General features: G+C 42.4%; 1 protein-coding gene across 1 annotated transcript; it reads left to right on the top strand.

Annotated features, from left to right (window-relative positions):
• Positions 1–653: 653 nt before the first annotated feature.
• LOC309557289 (zona pellucida sperm-binding protein 4-like) lies at positions 654–17,361 on the top strand (the record flags this gene model as incomplete). Its single annotated transcript, XM_082259948.1, has 13 exons — positions 654–831; positions 2,817–2,938; positions 3,646–3,739; positions 8,338–8,490; positions 10,397–10,584; positions 11,581–11,681; positions 11,754–11,881; positions 15,287–15,476; positions 15,596–15,743; positions 16,257–16,332; positions 16,411–16,533; positions 16,688–16,804; positions 17,216–17,361. 13 exons carry the CDS (start codon positions 654–656, stop codon positions 17,359–17,361), a joined length of 1,764 nt encoding a protein of 587 aa, XP_082116074.1.
• Positions 17,362–17,535: the final 174 nt, after the last annotated feature.

Below are 17,535 nucleotides of genomic sequence, written 5' to 3'. Positions count from 1 at the left end.
GCAGTCATGTCTAGGATATACATACTTCCAGTCATATGAGGTGGTGCAGTCATGTCTAGGGTACATATACCTACAGTCATATGAGGTGGTGCAGTAATGTCTAGGGTATATAAACCTCCAGTCATATGAGGTGGTGCAGTCATGTCTAGGATATACATACTTCCAGTCATATGAGGTGGTGCAGTAATGTCTAGGGTACATATACCTACAGTGATATGAGGTGGTGCAGTAATGTCTAGGGTATATAAACCTCCAGTTATAAGAGGTGGTGCAGTAATGTCTAGGGTATATAAACCTCCAGTCATATGAGGTGGTGCAGTCATGTCTAGGATATACATACTTCCAGTCATATGAGGTGGTGCAGTCATGTCTAGGGTACATATACCTACAGTCATATGAGGTGGTGCAGTCATGTCTAGGATATATATACCTCCAGTCATATGAGGTGGTGCAGTAGGGTATATAAACTTCCAGTCATGCATGGTGTTGCAGTAGTGCCTAGGATATATATATACTACCAGCCCTATAACTAATGGGTTAATATACCTGGGTTCTTGCTCACACCTGTCCAATCAGCTCACTGATCCAGCCTCTTATTGGTGGTATAAATCTCTGTCCTGCTGCAGATGGGGGAGTTGTGATCATCAGTTAGTATGGGGCTCTCTGTTGCTGGTGTATTGGGCATCCTATGGAGCTGTCAGTTACCTGGCTTAGTGCTTTCTGCAGAGATGATATTGGATCGGTTGTCTGGTGTGCATTGTGGGCCCAAAGACATGAGATTTTCCCTTCCTGTGGAATTAGAAGTGTTTGCAGCTGATATTGCAGTACTGGGTGAGTAAAGGGTATTCGTCAATGATTGTGATTGATTTCTTACCTGTTGTAGAAGACAACCATAGCAGTAACAGTCACAAAGGGCATTACTGCTCAAGTCCTGATCTGAGGCCTTATGATACGGTGGTGTATAGTACTCCTGTTAGTGTACCTGTGGCCAGACCATGGACCTCAAACAGTTTCCATCTCCTAAAGTGGATCTTTTCCCTCTTCACAAAATTTCACATCAGCATGCATTGCTGTAGATGGATGGGAAATCCCTTATTGCTGGACCACAAAAATAGTGTGGGTGTGTGTGTATGTGTGGGGGGGGGGGGGGTGTTTGGGTCCTCTGTTGTCCCATTGGAGATTTCCCTTCACTTCCAAAATGGAAAGTTTCTTTTAATTTCATTTTTTTTTTAAAGCTGAGCTGCAGGCATGGATTTGCTGTATAGTTAGTTTGGGCCAATGTAAGTATGCATGTTCTCTAGAGAAGGGATGTCTTGTGCTTGGAGACCTCACTGCTGCATAGTGACCATAGGGGGTGCTTATAGAACTACACTGAAATGTCAAAGAGCTGTTTAAGTCTGTTCTATTGGCTGTGATACGCTGTGGTAGATTTAATCAACCCAGGCTGGGGTGTGGGTTTTTTTTTTTTTTCTTCTCCTCCACACATCATTGCAGCATAGTGTGAATTTTTGCTTTCTGTGTTGGGTCCTGGACCTTGGACAAGGCCACCCAGCATAGCCCAATGCATCTGGTATGGTGTGAGTTAACCATAAAGGAAACCTTTGAGTGAAACATGGAGGCTGCCATTCTGCAAATTCTATCTGCCTGCCTCTTCTGGGTCAGACTAGACTGGAGGGTAGAATGGGTATAGGGATAAAGGGCTTTCCCTGCTCAGCAGCCTTGCTTCAGGCCATGGACTCAAAGTATTGACACCTGTGTCAGCCTGATAAGTCAGTCAATCAGCGTTTTCAGAGGATGTGCCCTGGTAGACTCACTGTCTCGGGGGGGGGGTTACTAGAAGACTACATGCACATGGCCATACAGGAGTGGTTGTCAACCTATGAGCTATAGGGGGGCCTCAACTGACATCACCAAAGGCCACACATAACGTTTAATATATGTAATGCTTGAGAGGACTGTCAGACTGCAAGCCTAGTAGAGGAAATGAGGGTCAGAGAGTGTGGACAGGATACATTGTTGGCTGGAAATACTGCAAAAGACGATAAACTGGGATGATGTTGCATGATGGAAGAGATCAATACTGTTAACCTAATCAATGGTCCCACTACGGACTTCTGAGGGCTTGCACATCCTATACCAAAGGATAACATGCAGCCGTTGGGCATCAGGACCATACATATGATAAAATAGACCTATACTTGTAGTCCCAAGGGCTGCATATTTCTTGATTATAAATTATTTTGTGAATCTGTAATCTCTTATAAATGGCTGTGGATGTATTTTCCCAAATGCAGAAGTGGTGTAAAATTAAATCCTTGTGCATGTAACCGTGTACACAAGGCTCACCATGGCTTTCTAGATCGCGGTTATAACCCCCGGGGTTATGCCAATGACTTCTAATCACTGCAAAAACGTGGGATGTTTGTGATCCCTGTTCCTTTCAAGGGCAAACCAATCGCAGTGAGCTTGCTTAGCGAATCACGGTAAAACCACGCAAACAATCGCAGGATGCCTGCTGCCCAAACATTGCGCCATGAATTGATTGGTAACAGACCGCAAGTGCATTTTGTGGCGATTGGGGATCACAGGCATAATCGCAGCGTTTCCTTCCGCGATCCAGATTGCAATGGTTTGACCAGAGCCTTAATTGTGGGAAATACAAATAAAGGAGAGGTGACCTTTCAATACAAGCTAGTAATGCAATTATGGCTTTCTCCAGTATTAATCTAATAGCAGATTGCCTGAACATGTATAATGGTTTCTTTGATACTTTTATACTGAACATATCATTCAAATTCATTATTTGCCTCTTCCAGATAATAAAGATGAAGCCCGCTCTCTCCAGAATGACACGGCATGTGGTCTGTGGATAGGACGGGACATGGAGAAGACCCTACTTGTCACTGCCACCTATGATGGGTGCTATGTAAGGGAAGAGGTGGGTAAACCTCATGTTGCATGTTTATAGATTGCTCTAGGAGAGGAGCATTGGCACATTAATGGGGATCTCACTCAAGGCTCAACGTAGGGGAAAACTGGATTAGAGTAATGCTGGACTTGGGTTAAAAAATGATTACTAGAATAGTAAGCTTCAACTAATGGGGGAGAATCAAATTTAGCTTTTTTTTATATAAAGGAGTTGAGTTACCCTTCACACCAGCAGTTCCAGGGAGCATCTGGACAATGGGGGTGTAAAGCAATGATTTGTATGGCTCTGCCCACAATGAGGATTAAGTCTTGTTTTTGGATATGATGGAAAGATGTGTTTTTTAAGAAGGGTTTACACACAAGAATCTATACCAGTGGTCTCCGAACTGTGGCCCTTTGCTTGCCTTTATCTGCTCCTTGGATCACTATTCCTCCACTGAGACACTATTCTGCCAACTGGCACCAACAAAACTGGGCACTTATCTTTCAATCATACCAACAATGGGGCACTACCCCCCCATACCAAATGTGGTAGCGGGTATCTCCACTGTCAGGAAATTTTCCATTCCCGCTAGCCAGTTTGGTCCCCTTATTTCTGAAGGACAAACTGGCCCTTAAGTTTTTAGCGATTTCTGATCTAGACCCTTAAGTTAAGGCTTCTCGAGTAGTAGTACTTTGTAATTTGCTGTGGCTACTTTTGCTCCTTTTACTTTTAAGGATGAAGACTATGTGATGACTGTGATCCTTGACAGACTTGACCATGGAGAATTGGATCATCAAAAAAAGGATTTAAAGTGTCCCTTAAAACCAGGTAAAGGTTAACTAGCATGCATTAAACCAAATCTGCTAGAATACACTTTATTGTAAGACTCAAACAGTCCTGCGTAGTTTATATATATATATTTTTTTTTTTTATTTTTTTTTTTCCTGGTCGGATCTGGGGTGGGGCTGTGCCTAGCCCCCACCACCCCTGACGCTACACCAAAACATCTCCCATCCATACAAAGGTACTAAGATCTCCTTCTCACACAGCACAAACTCTAGCTGAAATCCAATTTCCTTATACACCGCTATGGTCCGCACAGTGTATAGCTGGCTGCTGGAGCTGAGCTGCCGTTCTGACCAGGGAACTGCAACACTAGAACCAGCTACACACTGCAGATCATAGCTGTGTTAGGAAATCCATCTTCAGCTACAGTGTGCTGGGAGGGGGAGAAGAAGCAGATCTACCATGTAGGGATGGAAGAAGTTCTGTCCGCTCTCCCTCAAGTGGTGACCCCTGTCCTCAGCCCTGCTGACTCTACTCTAAGCCCCGTACACACGAGTAGAAATTCGGCCGGGAAATTTCATCCCACCGATCTGCTGATTTTCGGCTTGTTAGTATGGTGCTTCCGACTTTTCGCCCGAAAAAATCCTGATGTGCAGGCTATATAATTGTCGACTGTCAAAACACGTCCGCTTTTCATCTCATTAGTGCAGACTTTGATGGGGAAAAATCTTATGAGCAAGACTAGGCATGCTCAGAGATGAGAACACAAAGAAAGCAATCCAACACATGACATCACTTCTGAAGTAAAATTCTGTCGTGCGGGAAAATTCGTATGCAGTCTAGAGCACATTCCAACCAACAGACACCACTCTGGACAAAAGATGGACGACCGGTCGGCGGAAATTCGTTGCGTGTGTATGAGGCTTAACTGATTCCTGTCCACTACTCTGCTGACTTCCCATCTACCCTACTGACATTTTTATACTGCACCCCCACATCAGACAGGCTACATCCAGTCCTGCCATATAACATTGATGTTCTTTCCCAGGAAATACAGTACATTCCAGTATGACTCAACATGGATTATCTGGAATGTTGTATAGCTATAGGCAGGTACTCTTGTGCTGTCTTAAAGCTCTTAAGTGCTTTGCCAACTTAGTTTTTAAAAAAAAAAAAAATCAGAATCTAGCATTGGCCTCTTCAGATTACAAATGCTACATTACCATATTGTTCATTTTACAAGGCTATCACTGAAACTAGGTTCACACCTGTGCTTGCGTTTTTGGTGTCTGAGTTTTCATGCGTGTCTTGCATGTGCTTTTGATGGGTTTAAATGCATTTGCATGATATTGTGGTCTTGGCCAATGGCAAGCTAGTTTTTTATTTTGTTTTTTATGCGTAGTGACAATGGAGCAAGAATGGTTGAATGCAGAAGTGGACTTTAGTAGGCATACATTACAGCCTTTCTCAACCGGGTTTCTTTAGAGGTTGCTAGAGCAATGAACTTTCTACCTCCCAAATAAGTTACCATTAGCAGGGGTTTCCTGAGACTGGAAAATTTTGTTATGGGTTCCTGCATGTTAGATTGAGGCTGCATTATTTGTATTAGTTATATCCAGAAGAAACTATGGTAAGGTTTCTTTCTGAGTGTTCAAGTAAGTCCAAATCCTCATACACTTCATGGGCATGTCCTGCTAAACCATCTCATGCTTGGTGTATTTGTGGGTGTTGGCTGGGTTATGGAGGAAAGGTCTTACCCTCACAAGCCAGATTAGCTTCTTTGTCATCCATGCTGTGGCCTTCTCACTTATGTGCAGCCTGTTGAGTAGATGTCCAGAATGTGTCTTGTCATGCTACAAAATGCACCAAAACCTATGTGCATGCTTGCCATCTGAGGTCAAAATTGCACCACAAGAAGTGCTTGCAGCTCTTTCACAATCTCGCTAAGAAAACCTAGGCATAAAAAAATGGCTTGCCATGCATTGCACTTTAAAAAGCATTCAACAAATTGCAGAGGTGTGAAGAGCCTTGCAATATGATAGCTTCTGGTTGAGGTTTTAAGATTTTTATAAGATAGTTGAAGTGACGCATCCAATCTTGGGAAGAACAAAAATGGGTGCTTCCAATGTTAACCTTTTTTTTGGTAATTCTCAAAATTTGCAGACAAATCATAGGTGAAGGACAAATGGGTCAGGCAGAGCCCTGGCTTCTAGGCTTTGTCACAAATTTTGCATGTAGTGTAGGGACAGGTACCCTGTCTGATGGGTACAGAATTGGCAGCAGGGTAAGGCTTGCAACTTCCTGCTTGGGTATGAGACAGCCAGGCTACTTCCTGTCCCTCGAGCAGTTGTATTGTCTTCCCAGGTTTGAACAGTCTTTTATCGCACTTGGACAGTGTCTTTGTTGCAGCAGCACCCCACCTACACATTTCTCCCTCCTAAAGGTAGCAGTTGAAACCCGTTCACAACTAGCAAAGGAAAAGAGCACATGGGTGTAGCAGTACACTGAGCACAAATTCCCCTGAATGCAATCCAGCTTGTAAGCACAGAACCATGTATTAATGGAATTTGCCAGGGTATGTGGCAATCACAATTCTACATGAATACATCTGGAAGGTATGCCAGCCCCAATCTACCATGGGTGTCGGGAGTAGGGATGATCGAACGGTTCGGGTCGACCATCGGTTCGACCCGAACATTGGCTGTTCGAGGTTCGGCTGAATTTAGAACTTTTTGCTGAAAAAGTTTAGAATTCAGCAACCAGAACCGACCAAAATGCAATGGGTCAGGAAGTGGGCTTTAAAAGCCGTGATTGAACCTGAACCATTAGTAAAAGCCAATTGAGGGGGCAGGAGAATGCTAGGAATGTGATTGGAGTGACTAGGGGGTCCCTAGACCAATCATTAAATACGCCCCCCAGTATATAAGATAGCCCCTGCAAATTCCTAGCATTGTAATACAGGGACATGGAAGAGTGGAAGCAGTTCTGTTAAATTTGCTTCAAAAGTGTCATTTAGCATTTATTAGTGTGAGGAAAGGGATATCTAGTGTAGTTAGAGTGCTCTTTTACACTTTAGTTAGATGCAAAAAATTAGTTTTGTAGGGAAAGTGTTAAGTGCCAGGGTGACCGTAATGTAGTGTAGGGTGAACTGACTCGACTGCTATGGAAGGCTGACCAAACCCTTCCATAGGGTGACCGCCATAGAGAAAAGATTGTTTCTCTTACGTCACATTCAGAGCACTGATATGGCTTCTCACCGGTCAGCTTGCTTTTTGGCTGCAGGCGTGTATAGGGATTTTTGAGCACATGTTCGGAGTCAGGCATGACATCTGAACATGTGTATAGGGGGTATATATACACACCCATGTATGTGTATAGGGGGTATATATACACACCCATGTATGTGTGTATATATACACATGCACATATATAGATGTGAAAGGAGCAGAAAACTATACTTGCGCTAATTAAATAATTAACACCAATATGGTTACACTCCTATAACACCTATATATGTATAAGTGTAAAATACATATGGGTGTGTACATGTATACCCCTTTACAGAAGTTCAGATGTTTTGCCTGCCTCCAAAGAACCCAAAAAACGCCCAGGTGTTGCAGGCATTTTTTTTGGGAGTTTTTGGAGGCAGGCAAAACATCTGAACTTGTGTATAGTGGTATATATACACATGTACTTGTATGTATTTTTACACTTGTGTGTGTGTGTATATGTATATGTAGCAAAGCCATATCCCTGTTCTATAAGTGACATAATACAAACTATCTTTTTTTTTTTCTGGTTCTGGACATGCTACAGGTACACTTTTTATAGAGGGGGAAAAAAAAAAACATTTTTAAGAACTTTTTTTTTTTTTGTGTGATTAATAGTCTTTGGGGCATGACCCAGAACCCTAGGCACTTTTTAGGGGCATTTATTGGGTTTTAGGGCTTCAAAATGGTGTTTTTTGATTACCGAAGTTCGGGTCCCATTGATTTCAATAGGGTTCTGAAATCCAGGCCGAACTTTCAGGAAGTTCAGATGTTCTGGCCGAACCGAACTTTTGAAAAGTTTGATCATCCCTAGGCAGGAGATGCAGCTACAAATACATTCTAGAGACCCTATAGTGGCTGCACAAAATATAAACTAGAAGGGCACCAGCAAACCTTTTGCGAATGGGACTATCGCCAACAGAAGACTCGTTCATTCATTGCTCGAGCTATCAACTAGTCCCAGGTTTTAGTACTTGTGTTTGCTTAGGGTGATCCTTGGCAAGGCAGTATAGCTTCTTCATATCTGCAAATGCAGGCAAAACATCTACGTATTGGGTACATTTTTTTTTCAAGCATCTGTGCCAGTAAACTACTGTATTCCAGGTTTTCTGACCCAATTGCCTTGTGGTAATTGGATCCTGTGGCTTCACATTCAGGGAGGGGGGGGCTTTAACTTGCCAATCGGATCTGGTTAGCCTATCAAACGTACATGACTTGTGTGACTCGGTGAAATGGTTTCCACTTTTTATGACTGAATATCTTTATCAATATGGGAAGAGCTTCCAACCATGAATCTAAATTCATTAAATCGCATACCTTAACTTTGAATGTAGACCTGGCTGCTCTAAATGGCTGTATGGTATTTTCCAGTTATGGATGCCCCAAGTGCCAGTGACTGTGCAGCTATCCAGAAAAGTGACCGTTTGCCTTGTGCCAATAACTCGGTGTCCAGGGATGTGTGTGAAGGACTGGGATGCTGCTTCTCACCTAGTGACTCTCCTCCCTGTTACTTTGGAAAGGAAGGTGAGTCCATGTTGGCTTTGACCAGTGTATCCAGTTTACAGAATGACCAACTGAAAGCAATGTCTTAACCTGCAAACTCTCAGAACAATTATTGGTGACTGCTTTTTGGATAATGCCTCCATCTCTAGTGCTTCCTTTACAGATTCTGCTAGCCTGCTGTGCAAAATTCTGGTAGCAGACTTGAGTTTTTTAACTGGAATACGGTCTGTATTGTCATGGACATTGCTCACCTGTTTCAGTATTGTACATGGACATAAAATGGCAAGACCTTGCTCAAATCTAGATCTGATGGTGGACTGGGGCTCGAATGCCTGTAAGGTTTCTATTATCTCTACTATTAAGGGGGGGGGGGGGGGGTTATAGCGGGTTCCATACTTTCTATCCCTGTTGCATAATGGAAATTTTCCAAGGACCGCACTAAAACATGACCAACTTTTAGCCCTTCCCAGTTTTTTTTTTTTTGATGTGAATGCTCACCAGTGGCTCTTCATATATTGGTGTGTTCTTGGATGAACATTCAAAGTAAGATGAATGCTAAAAGAAAAATCGACAGTCTGAATTGAAGCAGAAAAGCTTTTCATCTTCCTGCTGATACCCATAAAGGAAGGATGTAGTTGGAGCATCTTGTAGAACTTCTACTTCTCTGTAGGCAATAGCTACTGAACAGCTCTCCTTTAATGAAACCCTGACATCTTCACAAATGGATGTAGATTAAATGCTGGCAGTTTTTTTCAACATTAACTTTGAATTTGCTAGAACATGCAATGTTCTATGGATCCATTCCTAGCATAGCTCACTCCTTGCACACCATTGCTCTCCTCTTCTGAGGGTCTAACTACTGTGCTGGTCCAGCTAACCCACCCCCCCCCCCCAATTTCTACAAAACCTTTTTGTGTAGCTTCTGGGGGAGAAATAAGTGTCCCTTGAGTAACGGCTCTAAGGCTAATGATCCCCACATTAACCACTTCTGAAACGGAAGGTTTTCCTCAATGACCAGGCCATTTTTTGTCTTGGCACTGCGTTACCTTAATTTACATCTGCGCGGTCGTGCAGCGCTGTACACAAATGTCCTTTTTCCCACAAATGGCTTTCTTTTGGTGGTATTTGATCACCTTGGATATAGAGCTGTAAACAAAGCGACAATTCCGCGGGTGAGACAAGATTTTTCACTTTCTGCTATAGAACGTACACCAAAAAAAAATGTACATATCAAATAGTTTCATCATTTTAGGCCAATATGTATTTTGCTACATTTTTGGTTTAAAAAAAAATAAATAAAATAAATAAAAAAATCCCAATAAGAGTATATTGATGGGTTTGCGCAAAATCGCATCTACAAACTAGGGGAAAGATTAATCGGGTTTTTTTTTTTTTTACTAGTAATGGCGGCAATCTTCTGTCTTCATGAGGAGTGATTGCGGGTTCCTGGTGGCAATCGCGTTTTTTTTTTTTTTTTTGGAAGCCTGTAAAGCATTGCACCAGTGATCAGCACTTTGTTGCTGCCGCACAGGTCTCCTGCGGATCTTTGTGTATTTGGGTGCTTGTACATCCCATATAGGCTATGCAATATACTGCCATGGTAGTTCATTGAGACCTACAAACAGACAGCCGCAAAGGATGTCCAAGGCTTGTAGTTCACACAAGCGCTGTGTGGGCAGTAGCTGCAGCATTGGTGACGTGTTACATCCTTAAAATGGGTGAATCATGTTCCCAAAGGCAAAGTTATTCTTTAAAGATGGTGATGCATGAAATATAAGTGCATATATAATCTCATAGGAAATGTTTGTTAAAATGGTCTGAAAATTGGGGCGCTTTGCAGTAGCAATTTACACACAATAAAACCATCCTTTAAAAAGTTTAGATTCTGATATTCTTTACATGTAAAATTGACTTTACCTGTTTGCAGTGACCGCCCAATGCACAGTTGATGGCCAGGTTCTGGTAGGAATTTCTAAAGATGTGACTATTCCATCCCTAATCCTGGAATCTGCACGTGTTGTCAGTGTGGACTCTACATCATGCCCTGGACTGAGCGTTTCAAGGAATTCTGCTTTTGTATCATTCAGGTTTCCTCTTTCCTGTGGTGTAAAGAAGGTGAGATTTGGGGGGGGGGGGGGTCCTGTAATAGCCTATGGCCCAAAGCTGATATTCTATGATCAAATAACATGGTATGTGTTTGAAGCAAATTGGTCACCTTGAGAAAAAAATTTCAGTTTTAAAATGGAAATGTAAGGCAAAGTGTGTGTGTGTGTGTGTGTGTGTGTGTGTGTGTGTGTATAGAAGTGATCACATTTCCTGTTTTCAGCTGCATAATGCTGGCCATACACTAGCCAAAATATTTGAAAATCTTATTTGGTCTGATCCATTTTTTTTTTTTTTTTTTTGTCCAATTAACGGGCCCAAATAAAAAAAAAAAATCGGTTTACTTTTCAGAGCCGAAAATAACGAAGGAACAGTTTGGAAAATTCTGCCAAACGATAAATTGAAAGGTTAATGTGTTCCTCGCCCGAACTGTTTGCACTAGGTATATGTGACAAACTGAACGCAAAACCGATCATTTATGTCCATTGAATGATTTATCATTCGAAATTCGGTCATTACATGATGGCACGATCATTTGCTCTCACGGCCTTTTTTTTTTTTTTTTTTTCTCTCTCCTCCCCGAATGGAGTTTGAACGATTTTTCTGCTAGTGTATGGCCAGCTTAAGACTCAGGGGGAGAAGCGGTATACTGAGCTTCCCAGTGAATGGCAGGGGCATGTCAAAGTCTGATCATTGGAGAGACTACACTGTTCCCACCATAGCTGGAGAACTGACCACTGTGATCTCCTGCTTAGTGTGGTCAGTTTTTATTAGGAAAGCAAGGGGACTAGCAGGATCACCAGGGATTTTACACAAAGGAACGATACAAGGAGAATGTGATACTTTCTCATATTCCTCAAGTACATGGTACAGCAGGCTCATATCGGGAATATGAAGTGTTGGGATAACAAATGCTTTACGTTTACAACTCCCATACTGCTTACTCCATAATGTAAAACCTATGTAAGCCATGTCAAGAGATGCCTGTGACTAATCCTCTTGTTTTAGCTCTCTGGGAAGGAGATGGTGGTTTATGAAAATACCTTTGAAGCTACAATAGAAACTTTGACATGGCAAGGTGCTTTAATCACAAGAGACAGCACCATGAGGTAAACTACATGGGCAGAGGGTGGGGGATTACCTTGCCAGTTTTAAAATGCTGACTCTTATTTCTTTAACAGACTCATGGTTCGTTGCAATTATTCTCAATCTGCTCCTGCCCCCCTGATGGTTGAAGTGGTTACTCTTCCACCTCCTCCGCCCGTATCCACCACAGGACCCCTGTTCCTGGAAATGAGAATAGCTCAAGGTAATTAGCAATGGGATGTCCACATCCAGGCTTTGTTGAAAGGCTGTTCCAGAACCAAAAGTTGCAGATTCAGAAATCTGTAAACATTTTAAATGCAGAATTAGAAATGAGTTGTCTTATGCCCAAGAAATTGAAGTCTTTTCTATATGTAGGGGTCATCCCTGTAAAAGTACCCAAGACTATGTAGCACTGCCCCTAGAGGACTGCTGAGAATTACACCTTCTGGGTTACCCTTAGCAACAGACAGCAGATAACAGCATTAAGTTCTTGGCTCAGTCAATAATCAATCCAGGGGATTTTTTTTTTTTTTGGAGAACTTGGATAGGAGAAGGGATGAGTGGGATCCTCCAACTAACAACTATTCATAATCTGGACAGCTTACTGTAGAATGCGGCAAGGCTGCTGCTTCAATTTGCCACTAAATGAAGGTACTTTTAAATGCTCCTGTATAAATCTCTTCAGGGTTCTGAAAATGGCACCCCCTTTTCTCTCAATGCCTGTCTGCTGACCCTAGCTTCTGGAGTAGTCCCCTTCTTGGCAGACCCCCAGGCAAGTTCCTCTGTACTCAGACACTGTTTTTCCTGAGTCACCGCTGCCTCAACTCCACTTGTCAGCATCCACTGGACCTCTGGGTTCAGCCACATCTTCAGGTTCACCAGGCCGACTGCCTGTGACCACCTACCCACCTACCACAACTGCAGGATAGACAGCCGTACCCTCCTTCTGGGACTTGGCTTCCTGACCAGACGCCCTGCCACATGTGCCCTTGACTTTTATAGCCTACCCCAGGATGCACCACTGTCTGTGCCAACCCACTGGGACAGCTACAAAAGCCGGTCGCTGGCTGGGTTTCCTCCACTGTCCAACATGCCTCCCTATTGGACACAGTGGGGACACTCCCTCAGACAAGATGACTCGCATGCAGAGATGTATAGTAACTAAGTAGAACTACTGTACTTAAGTACCGAAAGGCGGTATCTGTACTTTCCTAGAGTATAATTTTTTCTTCTACTTCACTACATTTTTTTCGATTTCAATACTTCTACTCCAATATTTTTTTTTTTTTTGTGCTGCATAGTTACTCGTTACAATTATAAAAATTACCACTGCCAGAACAGTAGATGGCAGGTTTCATGAAGCTCAAAAAAAGTGTATCTCGTGGACTTTTGACTTTCATAACTTTAATTAACTTTAAACTTTTGACTTCTTTCTTTAATAACTACATAACACAGTACTTGTACTTTTACTTTCAGTACTTGAGTAGCAAAATTTAAAAAAAACTACTTGCAATACTTAAGTACAAAAAATGTTAAATACTTTAGTACTTCTACTCAAGTCACTTTTTGATTGAGCACTTGTACTTTTACTCAAGTATGGGTTTCGAGTACTTTATACAACTCTGCTCACATGTGGACACGCAACAGGCATAACTAATAAGGCTCCCCTGATGAAGCAGACAAAGCAAACTATTTTACCTGCCTAGCACCTATCTAGGAGGGTGCTACAACTGTATGAGATCAGATTTGATAAAGTTGTAGGTGGGGCCACAATCGGTAACCGCTTGGGAGGGATACCAGGCACACAGGCTTTAGCAAAGTGGTGACTGTTGGGAGCTGTAACAGTCACAATAGGTAAGTGATTAGCACACTGTAAAACAAGTCCGTTCTGACCAGCTCTATTGTATTGCACTATAACCTTACTAGAGGGCAGCTCTGTTGAAGGGGTGGTGGTATTATGCAGAAAATGGCACTAACTTATAGGAGGGAGTCCCCAGAGTGGTTAAGGAACAGCGTTCTTCACCCTATGCCTACTTGGGGAAACTATCCCTGCGCTATTCACTGTGCCTGAATGTGGAATCCCTATATAAAGCTCTACCTTATGATGGCTGCTGAAACTCTGCATTAAATCGGATATCTGCCTTCCCTATAGAGTACTAATTGAGTCTCTCTAAGAGGACAATTCCAATTTAACAGACTTCCCTTTTCCTGTAGCATCTGCAGTGTCTCCTACAGGGTGACTTCCAAAAATGTAATCATGAACAAATCTTTGCTAAGAGTTCCTAGAAGAATAGCAACTGAAAAGTGTTCCCTAACCGGAGGTTCCTGTGCATAAAGCTACAGTAATATTGGACCTTGGCATTGAACTTTTTAAGATTCTTCTGGCAATGATCACTTGGATTTATAGTAATGTGCGCTGTCAAGTCACATTTTTCAAATCGGTGCTGAAAAAACTATCACAAAATGGTCCTATGAGTTTCAAGGGAAGCCGATAATACTACGAAGTCTTATTGCTAGTAAAAGTGCATGGACAAATCAAAATGAATGCATTAAGGACCTATCCCTACTGCCTCGTAGCTGTAATGGTGCTTTTCCACTGCATGGAACTGAACGGTTCGGCTTGCTTTTGTGCTTTTCCACTGCTGGTACGGTGTAGGAACGGTTCGGTACGGCGGCGCTTTTCCACTGCATGGAACCGAATGGTACGGCTCTCAAAAACCGTACCTCAATTGTGGTTCCAAGAGGTACCATATCCCACAATCCTTTGCATGCAGTCACTACTAACCACTGATTGGTCAGAATTGTTGTTATCCCACCCACTTAACTTTAGTACTACTTTAGTGGAAAAGCAAACCGTACCGAACCATACCATGCTGTACCAGCAGTGGAAAAGCAAACCGGGCCGAGTAGAGCTGAGCCGGTACTTGCAGTGGAAAAGTGCCATAAGGTGACATTGTTAAAATGCAAGCTATAATACAAATCCCTGTCTCACATGAGACTGAGTTTTTTTTTGGTAGAACATAGGACTTTGAAGGAGCATAGAAGACCTTTCTTTGGTCAAATATGGGGGTTGAAATCAATGTGGAAGAAATGTCCACTGGGCAGCTAAGGGTGCCTTGAGGTGTCATGAACCTCAATGACTAAAATCTAGGAGTACTTGATAGATGAGGCAAGCAATATATAATTTGGCTTTAAAAAAACTTATTGGACCACTTGCATGGATGTGAACATGTAGATTTACCACAAGCTTAAATATGGGAACAGACCATTTTGAGGGACTTTTATAGGAAAGACTATGAAGATGAGAATGAAAACCCAAGCACAAACCTTGCAGTGGGTAAAACAAAAGGCACTGGTAGACTAAGGAATCATGACTTTGAAGGAGAGCTGAAATATAGGAAACTAAAGTTTTTAGAATGGGAATTCTCAGGGGAAGGCAAGGCCTTCCATATGCTGTAGTGCTGTGCCAACAGATGCACTTTCTCTAATGGTAAGTACATGTTATAGTAATTTAAACTGTACCTTTTTGTAGGTTATCCAAAACCATGTTCTTGGGAAAAGAGAACAAGACTCTTTAACATGGTTTTAAAAGATCAGTACTAAGTCTTGCATCATTTATCTCCTTCAGATGCACAATACAGTTCATATTACCAGGATGAAGACTATCCTTTAATCAAAGGTCTCAGGGATCTAGTTTTCTTAGAGGTCAGACTACTAAGGAGAACAGACCCAAACCTGGTTTTGATCTTAAATGACTGCTGGGCCACCCCATCCTCTGACCCCACCCAAGAAATGCAATGGCCTCTTCTTGTTGGCAGGTAAGGTCAAAGTCAGCGTAAAATGTCTAATGCGTGGGGTGTTCCCCCCCCCCAAAAAACATTGCTTTGAGGGGAAAAAAATGCCAATCAGAATGTGCCTCCACTAAATGTCATTTCAGCTGCCCTTACACTGGGGAGGAAAGCAACTACCTCACTGTGTTGTCCCCTGTTGGAACTGCAATTGATTTCCCAAATTTCTACAAGCGCTTTATTGTCAGTGCCTTTGTTTTTGTGGATGAACCTACCCAAACTGCTTTCAGTGAAGAGGTAAGTCAACCATATTCTCATGCTTTCTTGTACAGATGTTGCTGTTCTGTGTACATCCAGGCTGTCATGCTTTGACATGGGACTCCCAGGCTGGTTGGCTGATCTTGAATGATCATGCAGATTAGGACTTCAGTTAATGCATGTTTGTTTAAACTCTAAACTGTCTGAATTGACTATCCAACGTATGTTTTCTAGTGTCTTGCTATAAAGCCGGCTCATAGCAAGGCAGTGCAAAGAGCATGTCCAGGGCTGCCATTACCCATCCCTTTCTGATAATGCTGGTACACTAGTCATTTGGGTTCAGCAATGGTTTGGTTGCTTACCTGGATATCTGTATACTGACCCTAGGTCACCAGTGATGCACAACTTAAGGATATGACCATAAAAGGGTATTGAAGCTTGAGGAAATATGACAGCCAGGAAACTCGTATGAATGCAAAGTAGCAATGGCATCCTCAAGGCCTCAGAGGCTTTCTCGAAGGTTGCAGATTAACAAATTGTCTTTTTCTGCAGGTTTACTTCCATTGCAGTGCCTCTGTGTGCATCCCATCTGCTAGAGATGCTTGCAGTCCATGTGGCCAAAGGCGGAGTAAGTATGCCATCTTTCTACTATTAAGGGAATGGCAAAGACCAAAATGTCAATTGCTAATTATGACCCTTTTTCTAGAGCGAGCTGCCAAGGAGCCAAAAGGGCAGATTGTGGTATCAAAAGGTCCTATAAACGTTGCCATTGAAAGTCGCCCTGATTTGAAGATGAATGGGTCTATTGAAGGGCCTATAAGTCGTTCTGGTAGGAGTTTAATTTACAATGGTTATGTAGGGCAACATATCTGCAATTTGGATGACTGGCTGTTTTCCACTGTATTAGTTTTGAGGAAACTGCCTTTAAATTGTATGGCATGGTCACATTTTTTACCTATGAATGACCCAAACTATCTCTACAGAACTCTGGAATTTCAGGATGCTGAATGAGACCAATGCAGGTTTTATCGGTGCTGAAGAAGGGCCTATTGATGGAGGCTTGATTGAAGCAGAAAAACTAATTCCCAGAAGAGCAAAAGGTAATGAAGCACATTGCTAGATATGCAGACAGACACCGTCCCTGTATAAAATGGCTTGGCTACAGTATACCAATTGCACTAAATACTCCTAGGATGGTGCTATAGAAGTAGTGATCATCAAGTGGTTAGTAGCAACATCAAGGGTGGTGCCATCAAGCCATGCATTGATGGGTACACATTGCAGAAGGCTGTAACTCATGGCGGGACTTTTCACTTTGTCAATCATTTGCTACATAATGTAGATGGCTTTAAATCTAAATATGCTTTTAGCATCCCTACATCAGTTTTACACACTTTATTGCTGTGCTGTCCTTAATCTTGCTGCATAAGCTGTCTTTGTGGACCAAGGCAACTACATCTTGTAAACCAATTATGAAAATTGGGCTGCCTGACACTTGTCTTTGTTTTCAGGTGCCACAGATGAAAAGCCGAATTTCCTGACTTGGGTGAGAGGCGCAGCCGTAGGAGGTGGCATATTAATGGTGCTGGTTACCATTCTGGGCATCTGGAGGTGTCGTCGAAGCCAAAGGCCCTCAATGCATACTGTGAAAATTTAAATAAATTATTTCCAATTTTCTAAATCTTATGTGATCTAGCTCTTTTATTAGACCAAGTTTAAAAACTGACCTATAGTGAACTATCGGTCTTGAAGTTTTGGGTTAACCAAAGATACATGCTCGCTACCTTTCCTGCAGCTGTCCCACATTGTCCAAGCCTGATAACTAGGTAAT

This window comes from Pelophylax lessonae (assembly GCF_965119305.1).
Source record: "Pelophylax lessonae genome assembly, chromosome: 6".
Classification (NCBI taxonomy): domain Eukaryota; kingdom Metazoa; phylum Chordata; class Amphibia; order Anura; family Ranidae; genus Pelophylax; species Pelophylax lessonae.
Note: the sequence above shows the minus strand (reverse complement) of the source record. Positions and strands in the feature narration are given on the sequence as shown.